This window comes from Rhinoderma darwinii, chromosome 2, assembly GCF_050947455.1.
Source record: "Rhinoderma darwinii isolate aRhiDar2 chromosome 2, aRhiDar2.hap1, whole genome shotgun sequence".
NCBI lineage: Eukaryota > Metazoa > Chordata > Amphibia > Anura > Rhinodermatidae > Rhinoderma > Rhinoderma darwinii.
In genome coordinates this window covers 185,764,694-185,790,147 of record NC_134688.1, presented here as the reverse complement: position 1 = coordinate 185,790,147, position 25,454 = coordinate 185,764,694, and the positions used below count along the sequence as shown (strand labels likewise).

The following is a 25,454-nucleotide window of genomic DNA, read 5'->3' as shown; positions in this document are numbered from 1 at the left end:
TTTTTAATCAAAGTCGCGTTTTTGGAGCTGTTTTTCTATAGAGTGTATGAAAACCAGCTTCAAAAACGGCTGAAGAAGTGACATGCACTTCTTTTTCACAGCCATTTTGAAAAACGGCCGCGTAAAAAATGCCCCGCCGGAACAGAACGCTGTTTTTTCCATTGAAATCAATGGGTAGATGTTTGGAGGCGTTGTATTTCCGATTTTTCAGCCATTTTTCGGGACGTTTACGGACAGAAAAACGGCTGAAAACACTGCGTGTGAAAATAGCCTAAAGAGCCTCTGTCGTTTCAGGCTATTATAGGAATTGTATCTGCATTTTCACCCTGCATCTCTTATTGTCAGTTTGCCCTGAGCTCAGTTCCAGAAAGGGCTATTGTACAAGCTCTGGGGTTAGATAGTATAATGCTTAGTAGAATATTATGACAAATCAGAAGTGAGAGAACTATCAGTATGTGCCATCTCCTCCCTGCTCCCCTATCACAAACAAGCAGCAGAATGGAGGCCATTACACAGCAGTAATGAGCAGTGTTGCTGTGATTCAGACAGTAGGATGAGATGATAGAACACTTAGGCTATGTGCACATGGTAAGGAGTTGCACTAGGCAAACCCAACGTGGATTTTTAGAATAATCCGAAGCTGAAACTCTGATTTTTGCCACGGACGGTTTAGCCGATTTGCATGTGTTTTAGCGCCATTGAACTTCCGCAGCTTTCAGCACAGACTCTGTCAATAATGAACATACTACCCATTTGAAAACCCACACTGTTCTTCCGCACTGATTTTTTTTTACAGAGCATGTAAAGAGAGCATACAAAATACACCATTTACATGCTGATTCTGTCCGTAGTTAGCTGTGGAATACATACCCCAGTTCTGACAGAATGCACAACATGTAAACAAGGCCTTACTAGAAGCAGCAGCAAGGACGTTGCTGTGTGCGTCATTATGGGCTGCATCTGTAATCTATTCTTTAAGTAAAGGCCCTTTTACACAGGCCAATGGTCGGGTGAACAAGCGTTTGAATAAACACTTGCCCCCGATCATTGCCCTGTGTAAATAAGGCAGCGATCAGCTGATGAACGAGCAAATACTCGTTTATTTGCTGACCAGATCTTTTACGCGGCAAAAAAAAATGGTCAATAGTCGACAGCAAAGGGGATGCGCTGCCGACAAGATGCAAATGTATGGAGACGAACGATTGTAGTAACGATCGTTCTTTCCCATACTCCAGATCATTGCTCCATTTGAATGGAGAAAACTATTCCCTGTAGTGAATGCGGGCACATAAGCCAACTCCACACCCTTAACTAGTGAAAAGCACCCCTTTTGCCTGCACAGGCTTAGTGTCATTAAGAAGAGGAGAGAGGGCTCACATGCAACAAAAGAATTTCCCTTTAACCCCTTAATACCAAAGGTATTTTAAACCTTAATGAGCGAGCAATTTTTTACGTTTTTCCATTGTCGCATTCAAAAGATCTATAACTTTTTTATTTTTGCGTCGACATAGCTGTATAAGGACTTTTTTATTGCGGGACAAGTTGTATTTTATAATAGCACCATTTTGGGGTACATATAATTTATGGATTAACTTTTTAATTACTTTTTAGTGGGGTACTGGAAAAAAAACAGAAATTTCGCCATTTGTTTTGCGTCTTAATTTTACGCCGTTTACTGTGTGATATAAATAACATGATGATAACTTTATTCAGCGGGTCATTACAATTGCGGCGATACCAAATTTATATGGATTTTTTTATGTTTTCCTACTTTTACACAGGAAAAACAATTTTTTTTCAAAATTATTTGCTTTTGTGTCGCCATATTTGAAGAGCCATAACAGAAAACAGCAACTCTGGAGTTGTTTTTTATGGCGTTCACCGTGCGGGTTAAATAATGTAATCATTTTATAGTTGGGTTCGTTACAGACGTAGCGATACCAAATATGAGTAACTTTTTACTTTTTTTCATAAAGTATTTTGTAAGGGGACAAAGTGTTTTTTTTTTACTTGGGACATTTATTTATTTCAAACTTTAACTTTTTTTTACTTTATTTTTAGTCCCACTAGGGGACTTTACTGTGCAGACTTCTGATCGCTATTATAATACACTGCAATACTTCGGTATTGCAGTGTATTATTGCCGGTCAGTGTAAAACTGACAGGCACCTGTTAGGTCCTGCCTCTGGCATGGTCTAACAGGCAATTACTAAAGGCAGACCTGGGGGCCTTTGTTAGGCCCCCAGGCTGCCATAGAAACCATCGGCACCCCGCGATGCACGCGGAGATGCCAGTGGGATGAGAGAGGGAGCCCCCTCCCTCTAAAACCACTCAGATACGGGTTAAATATGATCGGAGAACAATACTAGTGGTTTCGGATCGTTGCCCTGAAGCCCGTGGCGGTTACTAACAGCCCGGGCTTCAGCAGCACCCCACACGATGCGGGGACAGTTCTTCTGAAGTGCCGACGCGGAAACGTGTCGCTTCAGAGGAACTACCCTGAACGGCCGACGTAAAAAGACTATACACCGGTCGTTAAAGAGGCTCTGTCACCACATTATAAGTGCCCTATCTCCTACATAAGGAGATCGGCGCTATAATGTAGGTGACAGTAATGCTTTTTATTTTTAAAAAAAATCTTTTTTCACCACTTTATTAGTGATTTTAGATTTATGCTAATGAGTTGCTTAATGCCCAAGTGGGCGTGTTTTTACTTTAGACCAAGTGGGCGTTGTACAAAGGCGTGTATGACGCTGACCAATCAGCGTCATGCACTCCTCTCCATTCATTTAGTCAGCGCGTAGGGACCCTTTTAGATCGCTATGTGCTGTCTTATACTAAACACATTAACAATACTGAAGTGTTTAGACAGTGAATAAACATTCCACGGGATGTCTATTCACAATCTCTGCACTTCGTTACTGTTTCAGTGGTAGTTAGCCCATAGCGATCTAAAAGGGTCCCTATGCGCTGAGTAAATTAATGGAGAGGAGTGCATGATGCTGACTGGTCAGCGTCATACACTCCCCTGTACAACGCCCACTTGGTCTAAAGTAAAAACACGCCCACTTGGGCATTAAGCAACTCATTAGCATAAATCTAAAATTGCTAATAAAGTCGTGAAAACAGATCGTTTTTTAAAATAAAAAGCACTGCTGTCACTTACATTATAGCGCCGATCTCCTTATGTAGGAGATAGATAGGGCACTTATAATGTGGTGACAGAGCCTCTTTAAGAGGTTAACCAAAGGCATCAAATAAATACCAAAAAATTAAGAGCTCTGACAGGTAACAGATGCTTTTTGATCAAAGCTCATTTACACATCATCCATATATGGCCTTATTCTAATTCTAGAAAATGTAATGTCCGTTCACCCCTAAAGATAGCAATTAAATGAGTAATATAAGGCACTGAAGGTAGGTTTCTGGAATCCACAGAAACGAATGGCAAAAAGTTGTATCAAGAAACAATCTCTCAACGTGTCTTCTATAAGAAGTCTTGAGAGCCGATTTATTGATATAATTATATTAATGAATAAAATTGTTTCTACATTTTTTACTTACAGCATTTTTGTAGAAGAAATATAAAACCATATTAGCAAGTCGAGAATAACACCATCGACCATGAACAAGCAGCAGCTTCTCCAAGTATCGGAACCTTGGAACAGCAAAGTCACTGGCCATCACTGCCTGTAAGGAGCAAGAAAGCAGAAAAAAATAAAAATAAATTAATAAATGATATAGAATAAATTGTGCTCGTTGTTAGCTTTGTCTTCTATATCATCAGAACATACTACAATGTATAACAAACACCAATATTCACTTTCCGCTGTGAAATTAGATGTAAAAATTGCTGTAATGTGTACAATAGCGCACAACTAGACGTCAGTCTGATTTGCAAGGTTTAAAATTTGCTCTAGTGGGTGTAATGGAGTGAAAAAAGAAGTCAATTTCCTTTATTAAATATAATAAAGTGATTAGAATGGTTAATTCAATTTGCATTTACATATTTCATGTCCAACTATAAAAGGTCAATCATGTTTTTCTCCACTTTTAAAAATTAAGGAAAATACACTGTTCTCATAAGTGTGATGCATGTTTAGTGGCGGCATTGTAAAAATGATGTGTTAGATGTATAAAATGAGAACATGTAACAAGTTAATCCGATTTTTCCTCACCAACATGCACATACTATAAGTATCTCTGTATAGAAGGCATTGAAAGATTAAAAAATAAAGAAATAATTAAAACCTTTTCATTTTAGAATATGGCAAAGCACTAAACACACAACGCTAGGTTGGGTCTCTTGCTCGGTTGGAGCTCTTTTTTCCCCATTCATTTGCCTCTGATGGAAAAAAGTGAAACGCCATATAGGTACTAGGAAATGGCATCCTATGGTATGGTCATTGTTAGGCTTTCAGATAAGGCAAAGACATTTTTTTTCTAAATAGAGCTCAACTTTCAATGATCCTTGGCAATGTCAATGTCCACTTAAATACCAGAGCACTGAATATGTGGATAGTTTTTTCAAATAATGCCAACTAGACAATTTTTTATTTTGGGTTAGGGTGACATTTATGACCAATAAAATAGAAAAGACAGTCTAGACATTATTGTAGCCAGATTCTGGCTTACTTCAAAGTGTTTGAAGTAAATACGGATATTAACCCCGTCCCCCTGCATGCATTCTGGGCCCTAACGACCAAGCAATTTTTTTAGTTTTTCCATCGTTACATTCAAAGAGTTATAACTTTTTTATTTTCACGTGGACATAGCTGTATGAGGGCTTTATTTTTGCGGGAGGAGTTGTATTTTACAATGGTACCATTTTGGGGTATATAGAATTTTTAATGAACTTTTACTAACTTTGGGGGGAGGGGGATATAAAAAAAACAACCCAATATAGCCATTGTTCTATGCGTTTTACATTTATGCCGATAACTGTGCGGCGTAAATAACATGTTACCTTTATTCTACGGGTCGGTACGATTACGGCTTTACTACTCTTGCAGGCTAAAAACACTATTGAACTAAAATCATTTTATTTTGCATCACCGCTTTCCAAGAGCCATAAACTTTTTTATTTTTCGGTCAATGTCGCCATATGAGGGTTTGTTTTTGCGGGACTTCATTATTACCATTTATTATTATTTTTTGGGGGGGGGGAATGGGAAAAAATATCAGTTTTTTTTATATGGCGTTCACCTTGCGATTTAAATAATACGCTAACTTTATTTTTTGGGTCATTATGATTGCGGGGATACCATATATGTGTAGTTTTTATTTTAATTTTTACACTTTTACTAAATAAAAACATTTTTTATGGCAAAAAAAAAAAAAAGATAGATTTTTTTGAATGTGTATCTTTTTATACATTTTTATTTCACATTAATTATTTTTCCAGTCTCACTAGGAGACTTCACTATGCGATCCTTAGATCGCAGATATAATGCTTTGGTATACTTCATATACCAGAGCATTACTGCCTGTCAGTGTAATACTGACAGGCATCTATTAGGACATGCCTATGGCACCTCCTAATAGGAATATAGCCAGGGCAGACCTGGGGTCCTTTGTTAGGCCCCCAGCTGCCATGGCACCCCATCGGATGCCCGCAATTGCACTCCCTCCCTCTGTAAACAACTCAAATGCAGCGGTCGCTAATAACCGCGGCATTTGAGGGGTTAAACGGCCGCGATCTAAGTAAACTTTAATGTCTACCATTGGAGGAGGAGCCCGGCTGTCATCAGACAGCAGAGACCCCGCCTGCATGGGAAACCCGTGCAGGACGTTGATTAGGCTGCTATGAAAAGGCGGTGGCCTAGAAAAAAGCCCATTAATGACCGCTGTGAAAAGGTGTATCGGCGGTCAAGGGGTTAAGAAATAAGTATTGCTGTTGATAAGCCAACTAAGGGGGTTTGCAGGTTTTAATCCATTTTCAAACCAAATTACCACAGAGCTGGGCAATTAAATGGGAAGAAAAATTAAATAGAAATTCAGCGCAATTAACCAACATCATCTTGCAAATTTCTGTTTTTTGTTTTTTTTTAAATTCCCGGTTTAAACTGTATCTTCAAGACGCAGACACATTTGAATCCAATGGTAGAGCAGTGGGCCGTAAAGTCCCTGCTGCACCATTCACGATGTATCGCCGGACGCGAGGCAGTGACAATATCTGTGAGGGGGCAGCTACGGGGAACTTTATACTGTGTGGAGGGAAGTTTTAGGGGCATTATACAGTGTGAGGGCATCTATAGGGGCATTATGATGTGTGGGGGCAGCTGTGGGTCATTATACTGCGTGTGGAACACTATGGGAGCAATATACTGTGTGGGGGTAGTGTCAGGGGGTTTAAAATATATACAGTAGTATACAGCAGGCTCAGGGGATTAATATTCGCATGCAAAAAGGGGTGTGGCCTAAATCGTCCATTAATCATAAATCGAGGTTGTGTGTTCAATTTATCGTGATTTTGATTTAGAACATAATCGCCTAGCCCTACTTGATCGAGGTCACGTGACTAGAAGGATGTCACAATGTGTCGACAACATGTAAGCCACTGCGGCAAACTATATGAAAGGGAGCTGGAGTGAAGGACTTGTAAACACATCTTTATACCAGAATATGCTTTTAAATAAATTCTGGATAACCCCTTTAACCTATCATCTTCAGATTATATAGTTTAATAGCATTTTGTTAAACATTAGTAGTAAGTGTTATCTTGTATTTCACATAAGATCAACAGATCAGAACTTGCCTGCATTCCTTCCTGACCAGATATCCCAACACCAACATCTGCTACCTGAATCATGCTGACATCATTGGTTCCATCACCTATGAAGAACATAGAACAAATATGGAGTATGGAAGACATGCAATGGTGGAACAACCCAATTTGTGCGCCATGTCTGGTTGCCCTAGCCTCTAGCATGATCAAAAATTCTGTAAAGTACACCGCTCAAGTAACCGTGTTGGCCACTATTCAGAAAGATCATCACTGAATACTAACTGAAGATTTGGATATCCCTCCCAATATTTCCATTTTGCAAACAATCAAATCTTGAATAAACATGTGGCCAATCACCACAGCACAGCTTTTTAGATTTATTGAGCAGATCAGAAAAAAAAGCTTACCTATTGCTAAAGTCATAGCTCTGAGCTTGTCTCGAACAAGCTTCACTACCATGCTTTTCTGGAGGGGAGTAGAGCGACAGCAGAGCACAGAGCGGCATTTTTGAGCCAGTGAAATAAATTTATCCGATTGGCTTGAGTCTAGTGCAAAGGCTAGCGTTTTCCCATCAATAACAAGTCCAAGATTTGGGCACTTTGTAGATGAAGCCAATGAAAAACCAAAGTCGGCATTCCAAGCAGATCGTTCCTTTGAGTGATTTGGAATCTTGGACTCTACATAGTGCAAACACTGATCAAGCAAAGCAGCACAGGCTTCCTGTAGAAAAGTAAAGAGTAAGAAGTCAACAGTTGTTTAAGGAATACATAGATGGAAGATCAAAAAGAATAAAGAATTACAAGAAAAATGAAAACCACGGGCATTACTACCATGCTGCATTGTAATGTTCATTTATGTAACCCAGATATATCATTTAAGCACATGACCACCGAGTGCATTAATAGGTCTAGGTCCAGGAAAAATATAGAGCAGTTATGTAGTTTTTTTGGGTGGCAAGTCTCACTGTGCCATCATGCCTGAACACAATTGGTGCAATCATAAGGGTAAGTTCACACGTAGCGTATATCCGCAGCATAATAACGTAGCAGCAGAGTGGATGAAATGTGAACAAATCTCATCCACACGCTGCGTAAATAAGAAGAAAAACTGCTCAGAAATTGACCTGTGGTGCGTTTTTTTTTAATCCGCAGCATGTCCATTGTATTTGAGTAATCGCTGCTTTTTTGCTGTGATTTTTCCCCATTGAATTCAATAGGGAGGTAAAACGTGCAACAAACAGCAGATGTTGCGATTTTTGTGGCGGAAAAGCTGCGAGTCCGGACGGTCTGCAGGATGCCGGAGGGTCAATACGGTAGCTTTTTTTTTGCGTTTCTGTTTTCCACAGCAGACATTCTGGCCGAAAAACTGCCCCTCAATTTGTTGCGTTTTTTTAATCTGGAATTTCCTGCAGCCAGGGCGGATACGCTGTGTACTTCTACACAGCGTATCCGCCCTGTGTGAACATACCTTAAGGGTACTACTTATTAAAATGTTTAGGCTTATAGCTATATAAGAATTGCTATGTGGTAATAAGTTATGAAAACTAATGTTATACAGCACTAATGTGTGTGAACTACTTTATTGGCAATACGACTTGGGAAAAGCATTTTTTTTTTTAAACTACATTATAATACAAAGAAAGGTAGGACATCTAAACAAACATTATAAATATTTTATACTGTATGGGGCAGATTTTTATTATTTCTGGTAGATTAACAGAGTTCTATACAATCTGTATTCCTATTCTGAGATATTACAGAAAAGCTCCTTGTTGAAAGATATGACCGAAAGCAAGTGGACACCACTACTAATTATGGCATTCACGCGTTTCAGCCACATCCTTTGCAATCAGGTGCATAAAATCCAGCACACAGCCATGTAATAGTTATAGACAAGTATTGCCAGTTGTATTGGCCATACTTAAGAGCTCAGTGACTTTAAACCTGACATTGTCCTAGAATGCCACCTTGGCGCAAGTTTGTGAAATTTCTGGTATGCTATAAGTGTTTGTAAAGTGGATGCTTCTAGGAGTAACAGTGTAGCGGTTAGACCACGCAAATGCACAGAACAGGGCCGCCGAGTGCTGAAACGCGTGGCGCATATAAATTGCTTATTCTCTATCGCAACACTCACTTCAGAGTTCCAAACTGCCTCTGAAAGGGATATCAGCACAAGAACTTTGCATCAGGAGTTTCAAGAAATAGGTTTCCATAGTCAAACAGATGCACACAAGCCTAATATCACCATGCACAATGGCAAGCATCAGCTGGAGTGGTGTAAAGCACGCCACGACTGGACTCTCGAGCAGTAGAAACGTGTTCTCTGGAGTGAACAATCATGTTTAACTGCCTGGCATTTTGATGGACGGATCTGGGTTTGACGGATTCCAAGAGAACACTATCTACTAGGATGCAAAGTGGCTACTGTAAAATTTGGTGGAGGAGGTATAAATGCCTGAGGCTGTTTTTTAGGGGTTTATTAAAGACCTCTAATTCAGAGTGAAGGGTAAAGTAAATGCTATAATATAGAAAGATATTTTAGACAATTTTGTGCTTCCATCTTTATGGCAAGAGTTTGGCGAGGGGCCTTTTCTGTTCCAGAATGACTGTGCCCCTGTGCGCAAAGCATGGTCCATAAAGACATGGTAAGTTCCTCAAATAGCCTGCACAGAGCCATGACCCTTAACCCTATCAAACACCTTCAGGATGAATTGGAACGCTGACTGTGAGTCAGACCTTCTCATCCAACATCAATGCCTGATCTCACAAATGCCTTAGAAATCAATGGCTTAGATGCTGCAAAAGTTAGAAGTCAGCATTAAACAAAATAAAATTAACTTTTTCCATATGAATGTCTGGAAGAGGGCACTATCCGCAACTATTAATGCTAGAAAATAATCAGCAATTTCTATGCATGAACTTTAAGCACAAAAGAACGTATATCACATTTTTACACTTCGGAATTCATTCCTTGGACTAGAAACTGTCGAGAGTGCAAGTAATAAGATCAGTAATTAATTAACCAAGGAAATGAGCTTTTATTGACCACTGACAACTGCACAGTTTCAGCTGTATAGCAGTTCATACTGCCTCAGACTTTTGGTGCACCTTTGCTTATGTTTTAGGACATTGTAGTTCCAGAAATTTCCAAACACGTAAGCCATTGCCCTAAATCACTCCTTTTACAAGGGGGAGGAATGAAGGTAATTATCCCTAAAGAAACGTAAGGCTGACTGAAGGGCCAGTGCTGATAAAGTTCATAAAAACCATATCTCTAAAAAATAAAAAAGGTGAAAAAAATAAATATATAAAAAAAAAAATAAACCCATCCAAATAAAACGTGAACAGAATTTTGGAATAAGCACATACAATGAATACATCTTGGGGCAGTAGTAGACTGCTCAATTATAGCTCTAGTTTCAAATATATGACCACACCCCTGTCCATGTGCCCAATTACGGCATATGGACGTCAGAGTGGAGTCCCCCGCTCGGGATACCCTCCTCTATAGGCCAGAACGGAAAGCTGCTCTGCCATGTAATACTAGATTTCCACTGCAGCAGGCTGTTGCAGGAGAAATCCTTGGCTGGCCACGGCAAAAACCAGCTGGTTACCCTGGGTGCACGGAGCAAGACCGATCGGCTGATCGAGACAACTGGTCTGAGACAAGCCCTTTAAGAAAAGAGGCTGATGTTAGACTATATAAGAGTATGTGCAGTAGGAATGAAGATAACAGATAAAATATAAAGGGTACATACTGGAAATTGATCATATGAATTAGGTAAGGACAGTGAAAATGAATACACTACATTAAAAAGGTCTTGGGTGTGGTGCAGGTGTTTTTTTCTTCATAACACAGACTACCACTGATAAATACAAATCTTACCATAGATTCTGCATTTAAAGTGATGAGGTCATCATCGTGATCCAGAAGCTTACAGGAATACCCTATGTTTACAGCAGTTTCCTGTTTATCTCCAGTCAGAACCCAGATTTGCAGTCCAGCTTTGCGTAGCCTCGTTATGGTCTCTGGAACACCTTCTTGTAAGCGGTCTTCTATGCCTGTAGCACCTGATGGAAATAAACAAATCATTAAAGTGGTTGTCTGGTTCCTAAACCTAAGGTAATAGAGGTGTGTGTGTGTGCGGTCACTTGTTCAGGAACTTCATGTATTAGCCAGTGCATAGAGTGGCTACAAAGAACGTCACCCGGCTTAGGGGAGTTGGCATGTCCGAGTATTAAATAAAACACAATACATAAGCAGTGCATGGACTACAGAGAACATTGTAATGCTGTTTTACTCCTGTGATAGCTCTGCATAGGAATTGAACACTTCCTGCAGTTTTCGGAGAATGGATCCCACAGTAACAAGGCATATAAAGCCTTCCTTCATACCTCTGATTGGGGTTTGCCCTTGGAGCTCCCAAAAACAACAGTGACAATTTATACTCTTGCAAGAAAGGGGAAACGAAGAAAAAGGTCATGCAGTCTCTTGGTAACGGCGCCAGACTTGTAAGTACAACTGCAATGTGTAAAATGAAATTCTCTCTTTATATGCATTGCTGGACCGAACCGGTCTCCTTCATCAGGTCAGGTATTCACTTTTCTGCATCTAATTTGCATTCTTGACGTTAGTGGCGGGAGAGCACAGTCGAGTATCAGCACAATATCAAAGTTGTTTAAACCTGGAAATCACAATTCAGAGATAATATACAAATCTACTAAGGCTGGATTCACACGAGCGTGGCGTTTTTGCGCACGCAGAAACGCGGCGTTTTGCGTGCGCAAAAGCCACTTAACAGCTCCGTGTGGCAGCATCATATGATGCGCGGCTGCGTGCTTTTCGCGCAGCCGCCATCATTATGACACTCCATTTGGATGTTTGTAAACAGAAAAGCACGTGGTGCTTTTCTGTTTTCATTCATCCTTTTGACAGCTGTTGCGCGAATCACGCTGTTCGCACGGAAGTGCTTCCGTGCGACATGCGTGGTTTTCACGCACCCATTGACTTCAATGGGTGCGTGATTCGCGCAAAACGCCCAAAGAACGGACATGTCGTGACTTTTTTTCAGCGGACTCACGCTGAGTAAAAATCACGCACATGTCTGCACGGCCCCATAGACTAATATAGGTCCGTGCAACGCGCGTGAAAAACACGCGCGTTGCACGGACGTAATTCCCGTTCGTCTGAATAAAGCCTAAAAGATCTTTCAATGTACAATAGCATTCACAAAAATAGTGAGTTTAAAAAAGCAAATAACTCGCAAAATTAGAAGAACTTTTATTTGCCTAAATGCAAATGCAATGGAAAGAATACTCATTCGATTCCAAATCAAAACAATAACACTTACCCAGGTGTGTTAACCCCTAAATGACCAGGCCCTTTTGTGTGTTTGTCAAAAAACAAAAAATAATCCTTGGTCATTGTCGTATTCTAAGAGTCTTAATTTTTTTTTTGTTCTGTTGACATAGCCGTATAAGCGCTTGTTGTTTTGCGGGACGAGTTGTATTTTTCAACTACACCATTTTTAGATGCTTATAATATATTGATTAACTTTTATTAACTTTATTTTAGGAAAGAATTGAAAATAAACAGCTATTCCAGCATTAATTTTCACGTTATAAATTTGCGCCGTTCACTATGTGGCATAAATAACATGTTACCTTTATTCTATGGGCCGGCACGATTACGTGGATACCAAATATGTAAAGGTTTTAGGTTTTCCTAATAAATAAATTTTAAAAAAAATACCTGTTTTTGCATCGCCACATTCCAAGAGCTGTAAGGCCTCATGCACACGACCGTGTTTTTGCGTCCGCAATTCAACCGCAAATCCACGGGTAAATTGCGGACCCATTCATTTCTATGGGCCCATACACACTATCCGTGTTTTCACGGCTCTCCGCATGTCCGCACATCCGTGCCGCAGAAACTACGGACATGTCCTATTATGGGCCGCAAATGCGGTGCGGACATGCCAATAGAAGTCAATGGGCCCGTGGAAATTGCGGATACACCGCCGTGTGTCATCCGCAGTTTTGCGGATTTGCGGAAGTGTTGCTAGGCGACGACCGGGAATGAGTTCTGTCGTCATCATGTTTTACCTAGGCTTTTTATTTTTCATCCGCATTTTGCGGATTACATACGGATGAACTGCGGAGGACATACGGATGAACTGCGGATGACATTTCACGGAACACGGTCCTGGAATTTGCGGACCAGAAAAACACTACGGTCGTGTGCATGAGGCCTAACTTTTTTATTTTTCCATCGATGTAGCCGTATGTAGGCTTTTTTTGCGGGACAAGGCGTAGTTTTCATTGGTATTTTGGGGTACATGGGACTTATTGATTAACTTTTATTTTTTAAGGGGGGGAGAAGACGGGAGAAAAAAGGGATTTTGCCGTTGTTTTTTGTGTTTTTTTTTTACGCTGTTCACCTGGCGGCTTAATTAATGTGTTAACTTTATTGTTTGAGTTGTTACGATTGCGGCGATACCATATATGCGTATGCTATTTTATTTTTTTTACACTTTTAATAAATAAAACCACTTTTTGGGGAGAAAAAAAATTTTTATTTTTACTATAAGCTTTTTTTTCTTTCATAAACTTTACTTGTTTTACTTTTTTTTTTGTCCCACGAGGGGTCTTCACTATGCGATCTTCTGATCGCTTATATTTAGGCTGTGTATAACAGCCGTGCTCCTGCCGCTGATTGCGTGGGTACACTGGCAGTACCCACGAGATCAGAGCGACAGACATATCCATCGCCATCCTGTTTGTCTCTAACCAAGAAGTTGTTCGCTTACTAGTGTGTTTTGGGTCATTGTTATGTTGAAAAACCCATTTCAAGGGCATTTCTTCTTCGGCATAGGGCAACATGTATTAATATATTCAAATGGATCCACAATCCCTTGTATGCGATAAATAGGCCCAACACCATGGTATGAGAAACATCCCCTTATGATTTTTGCAGCACCATGCTTTACTGTCTTCAGTGTATTGTGGCTTGAATTCAGTGCTCGTGGGTCGTCTGACATACTATCTGCGGCCACTAGACTCAGAGAACAATTTTGCTTTCATCAGTCCACAAAATGTTGAGCCACTTCTCTTTGAGCCAGTCATGTGATCCTTGTCAAATTTTAGCCTATTCAGGACGTCTTTTTTTCAACGAGACTTTGTGGGGAGTTGTTGCTGGTAACTTGGCTTCACTTAGGCTACATTCACTTGAGCGTGTCAGATTCACGCGCATGAATCTCGTCCATTATGCATCAGAGTGCTTTGCATGCATTATTCACGCACTCGCAAAGCACATTTTTTTTTTAATTATTATTTTCAATTGAATTGATGTGCAAATCACGCACCGCACATGGATGTGCATCTGTGTGCGGTGCGTGATTTTCACAAATCCATTGACTTCAATGGGCGATAGGTGCGTGAAAAACACACCAATATAGGAGCCTTTGCCATTTTGTAGTTGATTACACTATTGCTTCCGGCAAAACGATGGGTCTAGTGCACAACAGAGACAAACGGAAACCATGGGCACCGGATCCTTCACCATTGAAATTAATGGTGATGGAAACGGGAAACTCTGGTTTCCGTCTGTGTTCGTTTGTGTCTGTTCAGGGTCCCGTTCTGACGGAAAGCTCCAACGGAACGTCCACACGGAACCCCAACACAGATGTGAACAAAGTCTCAGAAAGCTAAAAGAATGTTTCGAATTTTGCAATAGACATGAAAACACATATGATGCAAATGGATACAAATCTACGCTCCATTACTACTGTGCTAGAAAATCAAAGGACTCATGGGGTCACAACATTTAATGTATTTAGAAATTGACAAATTGTTTGGTTCGACTTAATGATCGATATGGCTTTTTTCTTATGAAATTTGCTTAACATCTCAAAATCTAGCAAATTCATTCACCAACACACATACTTAGGCCTTATTCACACGAACGTGTGCGTTTTGCACGTTTAAAAAAAGCGTTTTGCACGCGTTGCAGTTCCGTGTGTCATCAGTGTTTGGTGTGTGTCTGCGTTATTTTCGTGCGTATGGCATCCTTATGTCACACGGTTTTGACGTTTACAAAATGAAATGAAGGTGCTGGTTTTCTTTTTCCCCTCATTTCTTGAGCAACTGTTGTGCGAATCACGCACAGCACACGGATGTGCGTCCGTGTGATGTCCGTAATTTTCACGCACTCATTGAATTCAATGGGTGCGTGATTCGCAAAAAACGCTCAAGTATAGGACATGGTGAGTTTCACGCAGCGGACACACACTGCGTGAAAACACAGAATGTCTTAATGGCCCCATTCACTTGCATAGGTCCGTGCGACGTGCGTGATTTTCATGCGCGCATCACAGACGTGAAATACTCTCGTGTAAATAAGACCTTAGTCCGTAAATTGCAACGTTATTAACAAAACATCAAAACTCAGATTAGTTGAAGATATTTGCTAACTTCTAACTGTATTATATTATAACAATTTATTCTACTCAAGCTTATTTAACTATGGCATGACTGTGGCCAAAATAGCTTTAGGTTTATTCCCAAACCTCAAAGTGTATTTGGCCAATTAAACCCTCAGAATAATTTATTTTTTTTATAGTAAAAAACACACAACCCACACATTTGTAGATCGAAAAACACAATGAATGTTTTGCATATTAAATAAATGAGATGAAAGTCTATATGTGCATATAAAAAAAGTCTGTGGGTCAATGGAGTGCTGGTGTTCAACTCCAAAGAAGGCAAAACTCCCAAGTTTGAAAATTTCCACCACCAAGTTTTACTGTGTAATCGAGCACTTTTCTAATAGTTTCCTTAGAAAAGAACTTCTGTTTCTGCCATAAATATCAAATTTGTTAATTTGACTTTATTTATCGCAGTCATCAGTTGTGAAATGCTTTTAAGTCTTAGGCTGTATTCACATCTCGCTGATTTGTTGCGGATTTTGATGCAGAAGTGGCTCCAATAGGAAGCCTTACCTATGCCAAAGGCTTGGCCAAATTGGCCTTGTGTTCCATCCTGAAAAGTGGTTTAGCGAACGCTACCTGAAACCACCAGTCCCCTTCATTGCTTGTGGCTTATTGTAACCAACCAAAAACACAGGCAAAAAATAATGATTACACTGCAGAGGTGGGAGCAGCTACATGGGCCGTGATGCATTAGTCAATGCGCTGCTGCTACTCCCCCTTGCATATTCCAACACTTGACAGCATGTAGTGCCTGGGTAAAGATTCTCAAAGTTCCGGTTAGTTGCAATTGTGAGCTCTTGATTCGTGTCCTGTCTGATAGTTACTTAGCCGACCTGTGTTGACCTGTGCTCATCTACCAGAGTCCGCCAAACTCCACCTGCCCAGATTACCTGTTTGTCGGACTAAGACTCTGCCTGCCAATTCAGTACTGCGCTCCTGGTTTGCCACCAGCCGTTGCTATTGTAGATTATTCAGGGAACTGCAACCTGATTAACTCTATGAGGGTGTTAAGGGTAAAGAATGGATAATTCATTACACTCTACTCCTGCCTTGCCACAATCCAAATCTAATAGTGACCCAGTAGACTGGTTTGTTACATTTTATCATTTAACACGGAGAAAGCCCTTCCATGCTTGGAATACCTTTTTGACTTCTGCCACTTTCACAAAATAGTAAATATGGCATCAAAACGGTAAAAACGTCGCTTAACACAAAACACTCTGCTGAAAACCTGTGGCGTAGTCATAATATATATTGTTAGAACAATATGTGAAAGTTCATCCTAGGTGGATTTCTATCTACTAAACAAACGCTTGAGAGTCATCATATGGTTCAATGGAAGAAAGCGGCTCAAGGCAATACTTTTTTCGTACAACTGAATTAGTGACTTAGAAAGAGATGGATAGATATTTTACACACTCAGAATCTGTACTATACCACTTAGGCTCTAGCTTCAATGATCAGGTGACCCTAGACAAGCCTAGATGTTAAATGTAAGGCCCTTTTCACACTACATTGTGGTCATATACCTCAGACAGGGGTCTCAAACCTAGCTTCTGTGCAGGTGAGAGGGGTTTCAGCAAAGAGGGAGGGGGGACACAGTAGCCTTCACCCTTTAAGCGATGAGACAGCACCACTCCGCATAGGGAAGCTCCAGTTATAACGGTCCATAACTTCCAGACACATAGGTTTAATGGAGGCCTGTGATGGATGCCGTACAGTGGCATTCGCCACCCATAGGCTAATGTGGCATCCATTAAACGTATACTTTTCCATATTGGATGCCTCTGGATAGAATAGTAGACTATGCTATTCGATCAAGCAAAAAAATAAAAAAACAAAAAAAAACTGTATACACTGTAAACACTCTTTTGGCCTCTGTCGGTATAATGGAGCCCCAGAGACGCTTGTACCTTGGGAGCTTTCCCAGTGTACACATTAAACTTGGGTCTAAAACAGTGTGAAAGGGGCTAAAGGGGGAATAAGGCCCCATGCACACGACAGTAAAAATTCTCCGTAATTGCGAACCGTAATATGGTCCACAATTACAGACCCATTCAGATATATTGGCCGCGGACACCCTTCCGTATCGCTACGGATGGGTGTCCGTGCCATAGAAATGTTCAGAAAATTATGGAACATGTCCATTCTTTTGCATTTTACAGGCCGTGCTCCCATACGTTGTATGGGAGCACGGCGCGAAAATGCGGACGGCCGGTTGCGTCCGCAATCACAGGCCATGATTACGGGCATGGCAGTGTGCATGGGGCCTAATACTGCACTAAAAACTCAAACAGGAAGGCAGTGTGCCATAAGAGCATACTGCACATCTGGTATTGGAAGCATCCAATGAGCAGTATCTACCTCACTTAAAATATTTCCACACGAGGCCGGATTTGATAGATTGGTCCATCTTAATAGAAAGTTGCATGGGGCCAAACTTATAATTATGGTACAAGTGAACAAGACTGCCTTGTTACAATATGCTAAAACTCACAGTAAATACATATTACATCTATCTTTAACATACACATTAAATGGTAACTAACAATTGGAGACTGTCGCAAACTAAATCCTGGTTTTGATTCAAAGGATTTTCTGAATATTACCAGTTAACGGCTCCACCTAGTCTTGTATGAAGGAAAAATTAATAAACTTACCCAGCAAATGCAGATTAGTCTCCAGGCGAACCGCAGATTGAAACAGTAGCTCTTCACGATTCTCTAATGAGGATTCTGCTTGTAAATGAAATTTCAACCAACAGGCGTACTCCTCCTTACTGAGAACCTGGAAGAGAAAGTCATTGAAACCGTATATTATTTATGGGCTATAATCTCCAAAGTAAACTCTACTTGTATAATATATGGTTTCTGTTGAGACGGAACAGACCAGGATGACACATAGATGGATTAACAACAACAGGTTTATATTCTGCTATCTGCACAAGGACATTTTATTCAAACCAAGATAGAAGGTTTTTTTGACAAACTATTTTTGTAAGCCCACTACATATATACACAAAATAACTAGATAAATGCACCTTCAGGTGAAATAACATTGCCACTAAATCTGATAAGGAGCTATGAAACCACATTTATAGGAAATCAAGCTTGGAGTTTTGTAATAGGAGCAGTGTCGGGTTGGTAGAAAAGAAAGAAATCACCCTTAGGCCGGGATTACACACCATTTTGATGCAGTATTTGGCTCAGTTATTTTAGCCAAACACAGAAGTGGATCCAAAAGAAAAGTAGATGCATTAGACTTTTCTTTATACCTTTCCTTCCTTTTGGATCCACTTCTGGCTGTAGCGCAAAGAACTGTATCAAAAGCTGTATGTGTGATCCTGGCCTTACAGGTAGGTAGATCAGGGGGAAAAAAAAAAAAAAAAAAAAAAAAAAAAAGGTACCTTATTGCTAAAAAGTCCCTGCGTCTTATATTCGTCAGTGAGGGGACCCGGCAGTGCCAGGCCCCCTGACCGCTCCTTACTTAACCCCTTCCCGACCCGTGATGTGCCGGCACATCATGGAGCGGGGAGGGGATGATGTATGGACCGGGCTCACGAGCTGAGCCTGCTCCATACACTGCAGGTGTCAGCTTCTGACACTCTGCACTAACGGCTAGGGACAGTGATGGCGCTGTTCCTGGCCGTTTAATTAAATGCTGCGGTCTATAGCGACCGCGGCATTTAGAGTGATTTTCCCATGAACGACATTTATGACATATCCACAGGATATGTCATAAATGTCAGATAGATGCGGGTCCCATCTCTGGGACCTGCATCTATCTCTAGAACAGGGCCACCTAAGCCCCGTTCTATCTTACCTGGCTCCGCTTACACGGTCGAGTTACGGAAACAGCGCAACTCGCTTAGCTACGCAGTTTCCGTAACTCCTATACAACAGAATAGTAGTTACGGAAACAGCGTAGCATGCTATGCTGCTTCTGTAACTGCCATTCACTACTATGGGAGTTACGGAAATAGCGTAGCTCAGCGAGTTACACTGTTTTTGTAACTCATCCATGTATTGCAGTGTATTGTACCAGTGATCTAATGATCGCTGGTTCAAGTCCCCTAGAGGAACTAATAAAATGTCTAAAAAAAAAATAATTAAAAAGTTAGATACATTTTCAGGAGTGTAAACAAAATGTAAAAGTTAAACAAAAAACAAAAAACAAAAAAAAAAAAAAAAACTTTCCTATTTTTACTCAAGCACAATGTAAAAATAAAAAACGAATAAAAAAATTGGTATCGCTGCATCCGTAAAAGTCCGAAACTATTACAATATAGCATTGTATGACTCACACAGTTAACGGTGTAAAAATTCTTTAGTTAAAACCCCAGAATCGTTGTCTTTTGGTAACCATAGCGCTATAAAGAATGAAATAAAAGGTGATAAAAAAAATCGTATGAACCAAAAAAATGGTGCTAATAAAAACTACAGCTCGTCCCGCAAAAACTAAGCCCTAACCGCTCAAATGATGGAAAAATATAAGTTATGGCTTTCAGAATGTGACGAAACGGAACGAATTATTTTTTTTAACCAATAGCTTTTTCTTTGTAACATTTTTTCCTATTTTCTGTTGTCTAAAACCTGGGTGCGTCTTATAGTCAGGTGCATCTTATAGTCCGAAAAATATGGTATTCCTTCATCTGTATACTTGTAGTTGTAAAAATAATTCCTATACCACATGCACAAAAAAATAAATAAAACCAATAATAAATACAGGGGGATTCAGTTTTCCACTGTACAAAGCAGTGTACAGATGTCAGAATTTACCCAATTATAGGGATTAGCAGCTCTTCATAAGAGCAGGCCATCCCTGTGTTACAGATCACTCTGGTCAGAAGTTCCTTGTCCTGTGTCATCCACTGGCTGCTCAAAACGTAACTGACAGGTGAAGAGGATAGCACTGGGGGGGGGGGGGTACAGGGCTCATTGACTGTAAAGAGACTGACACGTTCACTATGGGGCTGGTACGTAGGGCCGGCCTTAGGGGTGTGCGAACTGTGCCTTTGCACAGGGCGCATCACTCCAGCAGGTGGAGGGGGGTGCTGTGCTGGCTCCCCTCCCCTGCTGGCTTCAAAAGCGCCCGGGCCGTCGCTAATGCTGTATCCAATGAATCCAAGAGCCAGCTTGACTTTTCTGGTTGTCAGCAAAAGGATCTCAAAAGCAGAAATTAAAAAAAAAAAAAAAACACCACCTCAAAAAAAGCCACTAAGGCGCTGTTCACACGGTTTTTGCCCTCCGTTTAATGTATAGGCCCAGAAAATCTCCCGATGTATATGATAAATGGAGGCGGTCACAGATGCCCAACAGTGGCATCTGTCAGCCATAGGCTATAATGGTATCCATTGAATGGATACGTCATTAACTCCTTTCGTGACGTATCCGTTAAATGGATACCATATTAGGTTATCTCCACACTGGGAAGCTCCAGTTCACTGGAGCCTCTAGTTACATACGTTTTAACACAGGCCTGTGACACATGCCTTACAGTGGCATCTGTCAACCATAGGCTGTAATGGCATACATTAAACGCATACGTTTTTTGCTGGATATCTCTGGATGGAATAGCATAGTCCACTATGTTATTCGATCCAGAAAAAAAAAAATTGTATACCAAATACCACTTGACTGAGGCCAAAAAATATACTTTCGGCCTCAGCCAGTATAATGGAAGCCTATGGGTACATTCGACCTATGCGTTGGGAGCTTTCCCAACGCATACATCAAACGTACAGTGAAGATGCAATGTGAACATAGCCTAATACTAAAACTTATTGGGAGGTCAGTGTAAAAACTCCAAGATTTCAGGAATTTTTTTTTTTTCAAAGCGACATGAAAAATTTAAAGCGAATAACATATTCCACCAACATTGAAAGGAAAAAAACTATGTATGTTGAACATGAAAGCTTGATTTAAACAATAGGTCACATACAGACTATAAATTCCCTAACCACTTCAGGATCGCTCACTGCATATTTATGCCCACATGTGCTGGGTTTCGAGCAGAAATTACGTATATTTATGTTCATTCTTCTGCTAGCGATTGGGTCTGACACAGCAGAACCAACACCCAGACTGGGCTTTTACGAACAGCTTCTGTTCCTGGTGACAATCAAAACCCGACTGGTTCAGGTTCCAGTCACGTGATCGCGATATTGCAGCAACAAACTTTCCAGGGGTCTGAGCAGAATAAAATTGTGCCAGAGTGACAGCAGTGGAGAGAGAAGTGGACACAGTACAAACATACCTTTGGCAAAAAGAAACAAAATTATTAACCACTTCTAAGCAATCCCGCATAAATTAATGGTGCAGTCCCTGCAATTTTACATTCCCTAATGGATGGCACCGCCCACTTCTACACACAGTGCCGTAAACGGGATCGGGTTGTCATTTTGACAGTCAATCCTGAACTGTGACAGAAGGCTAAAACATCAATTCCTTGTCTTTAAGACTCCTGAACAGATAAATCAAACTAACATGAGTTCCTCTATATCAGCACCAAATGACAGAAAGGGTTCACATATTTTGCATTGTTATGCACAGGAGAATTAGAGGCTTTTGACGTAATTACTATTGATTTATCAAACTACCCTAAAACAGAATTTACCTACATAAACCGTTCAGCCATAACATTAAAACTCCCTGAACAACATTGTGCAGGTCCCCCTCATAACGCCAAAACTGCTCTGCCCCCTTCGAGGCATGGACTCTTCATCTGGCACCCAAACATTAGCAGCATATCTTTTGAAGGGGCTTTCCAAGATTATTATAAAATATACAGAAAAGTATGTGTCTGAATGGTCACCAGATGATGCCACCATAGCTCAGTAGTTATTTTACATTTTCATTATCTTAGCCAGCGGAGTAGAACATCTTTGTTTTGATGCTGGCAGGGATTTCTGTGGGTGGGAATACTATTTAAAAGCACTAGAATTCCCACGATTCCTCACACACATTACCTATATTTATAGCGGTCTGCAGCCCTTTCTCTTACAAAGTGTAAGGTAGTGCTGTCATCTTTCCCTGTCCACCACGGAGACACCGCTCTGCTGCTAGACTGAACTATCTAAAGATCGGTAAAACCCATTTATGTCCTGTAAATTGCAAGGTGGGGACTCCATGGATTACACTTGTTTTCCCATGCTTGATCAGATTACGATCTAGGGAATTTGGAGGCCAATTCAACATCTTAAACTCTTTGTCTTGTTACTCAAACCATTTTTTTACACTGTGGCAGGGCACATTATACTCCAGAAAGTGGTCACTGTCATTAGGGAATACTGTTGGCCTGAAGGGGTGTATTTGGTCTGCAACAATGTTTAGGTAGGTGGTACTTCTCAACATGGCCGCCATCAGGGAGGTACTGCCGGTACTGCTGTCAGGGGCCCGGTCAAAATTTGAAAAAACGGGGGCCCGTGCTCCACTGCCGGAATGCATTTGCTCACCGGCCCTTATGATTTCACTTTGGTGAAAGGAACAGGTCCCATCACGGAGCCGGGGCCCGTTGTTTGCATCAGAGTAAAATCATAAGGGCCCGCTGTTCACATAGAGCCCGCCCCTCCTCCTCCTCCACAGTGGCGTGACAGCGCGTGTGGAGGAGACGTCATGAAGGTGGCGGGAGGTTTGAATGCAGTGGAGGCGACAAGCAGCAGCAGCAGCAGCAGCAGAAGAAGAAGAAGAAGACTCCTGACACAGTGAGTACAATATGTAATGTCTGTCTGTCAGGTTGCTGCTGCCCGGAGCCTCCTCACATCACATCCCCACAATAAAAATCAGTGTTACCCATGTCACACTATACACTCTCCGCTCTGCTTCATATCCTTGTATCGCTAGCAGCATTTCTTACCACTTCTCTCCAGGGCTGTGTATCAGAGGGAGAAGACAGGTTTATTGTCCCGTTATGCTGCACAGGAGATAAGAGCCATCGCAGAGCTGCTACTATTGATACAATGCAGTGCTTCAGTGTCCGGAGGATCATACAGACCTGGGTAAGACACTTGCTTTCTAGGGGGGAGGGGGGGGGGATGGTTAGATGACAATGGGGACAGGGAGATGATGGTGCAGTGGGTAGGAGATAATAATGGATGGTGGATGACACTGAAGGAGACATTATACTAGGGGGATGATAACTGGGGGAAAAGAGGATATCTGAAAGGAGGGGTAGAGGAAGGAGAGAGTATACGTGGGGGAGAGGAGAGATTTTTAAGGCTATGTACACCTTTTTTTTTTTTTATACAAAAAAGTTTATTAGTGTGTGTTATGAAACTTTGTAAATACTTTTTACTTTATGTGATACAGCTGCTTTGTATCCTGTATACAGAGCAGCTGTATCGTGCGCAGAGACCTGTATCTATCAGGTCCGGGGGACTGACGGGTTCAGTGTCGGCGGGCCAGGATCCACCTGTTATCGATCAAATCTAAATTATGAACAGGGACACGCAGGACCCGCTGACCTGACAGATAAAAGGTTTCAGTGCATGATATAAAGTAAAAATATATTTTTTTAAAAAGTATTTACAAAGTAGCACCAAACAGACTGGTAAAACAACAAATACCACACTCACTTTACATAGCCTTCAAACATGTGGTGGGTAGAGACATGGCCGGCCTTCGGATAGATGGCGCCCCGTGCAAAATTATCTTTCGGCGCCCCATCCAATCATAAAAAAAATGGCCCATAAAAAAAAGTATAATGCCCTCCACAGTATAATGCCCCTTTAGTTCCTCCCATACAGTATAATAATAATATATTATAACCCCTTCAACGACACAGTATTTTGTCCTCTAATTGTGCCCACACAGTATTATGTCCCCTAAGTGCCACACACAGTATATTGCCCCCTGTAGTGTCCCTACACAGTATAATGTCCGCTTAGTGGCCCCCACACAGTATAATGCCCCCCTCCCCTACACAGCCCCCCTGTAGATAGTGCCCCCTGTAGATTGTGCGATACAGCCTTCCTTTAGACAGTGCCATACATCCCCCACCTCACCCTTGTAGATCGTGCCATACAGCCCCACCTCACCCTTGTAGACAGTGCCATACATCCCCCACCTCCCCCTTGTAGATCGTGCAATACAGCCCCCCCACCTCCCTCATGTAGACAGTGCCATACAGCCCTCACCTCCTCCTTGTAGACAGTGCCATAAAGCCCCACACCTCCCTCTTGTAGACAGTACCGTACAGCCCCCACCTCCCTCATGTAGACAGTGCCATACAGCCTCCCCACCTACCTCATGTAGACAGTGCCATACAGCCCCCACCTCCTCCTTGTAGACAGTGCCATAAAGCCCCACACCTCCCCCTTGTAGACAGTACCATACAGCCCCCACCTCCCTCATGTAGACAGTGCCATACAGCCCCCCACCTCCCCTTGTAGATCGAGCCGTACAGCCCCCCCCACCCCTTCCTTGTAGACAGCACCCCCAAACAAACAAAACAAGTTGTACTCCACTAGGCCCCGTTCCCACGATGAACTGAGCTGCTCCACGACGGGATCCTTGCGTTGGCCGGGGTGATCCTGTAGCCTAGTACAGAGTTTCCCAACATTTTCGGACTCGAGGCACCACTGGAAAAATAAAATTTCCTCAGGGCACCCCTACTTTAGAGAAAGACAGAAAATGGCTAAAAACAAGCACTACACTCGTAGGGTATGTTCACACAGCGTTTTTTGTAAGGCAAAAAAAATCTGCCTCAAAATTCCTTTAGGAACTGACAGCGTTGTTTGACCTTTTTTTTTTTTTGCGTTTTTTTTAAGCTGTTGAAGCGAATGCAACAAAAGATGCAAGAAAAAAAAGCTCCAAACGATATTTACTACCTCCTATTAATTTCAATTGGAGCTGAGAGGTGGAAACCACTTGAAGAACATCAGCTCCCCACTCCCAGTAAAATAATCATCGGCCCCCACTCACAGTGAAATGACCATCAGCCCCCCCACTCACAGTAAATTGACCATCAGCCCCCCCCTCACAGTAAAATGACCATCAGTCCCCCCCTCACAGTAAAATAACCATCAGCCCGTCACTCACAGTTTCCCCCTGTAGATAGTGCTACACAGCCACCTGTAGATAGTGCCACACAGCCACCTGTAGATAGTGCCACACAGCCACATGTAGATAGTGCCACACAGCCACCTGTAGATAGTGCCACACAGCCAACTGTAGATAGTGCCACACAGCCCCCTGTAGGTAGTGCCACACAGCCCCGTTGTAGGTAGTGCCACACAGCCCC

General features: G+C 41.6%; 1 protein-coding gene across 1 annotated transcript in view; it reads right to left on the bottom strand.

The window, feature by feature from the left end:
- The window catches only part of ATP10A (ATPase phospholipid transporting 10A (putative)), a 163,463-nt gene that overhangs the window by 20,677 nt on the left and 117,332 nt on the right, over positions 1–25,454 (bottom strand). Inside the window, exons 12-16 of the mRNA XM_075852595.1 lie at positions 17,876–18,002; positions 10,613–10,797; positions 7,135–7,447; positions 6,754–6,834; positions 3,565–3,686 (exon numbers count right to left, since the gene is read on the bottom strand). Coding sequence (XP_075708710.1) covers positions 3,565–3,686; positions 6,754–6,834; positions 7,135–7,447; positions 10,613–10,797; positions 17,876–18,002 — 828 coding nt within the window. The remainder of the gene's footprint in view (positions 1–3,564; positions 3,687–6,753; positions 6,835–7,134; positions 7,448–10,612; positions 10,798–17,875; positions 18,003–25,454) is intronic.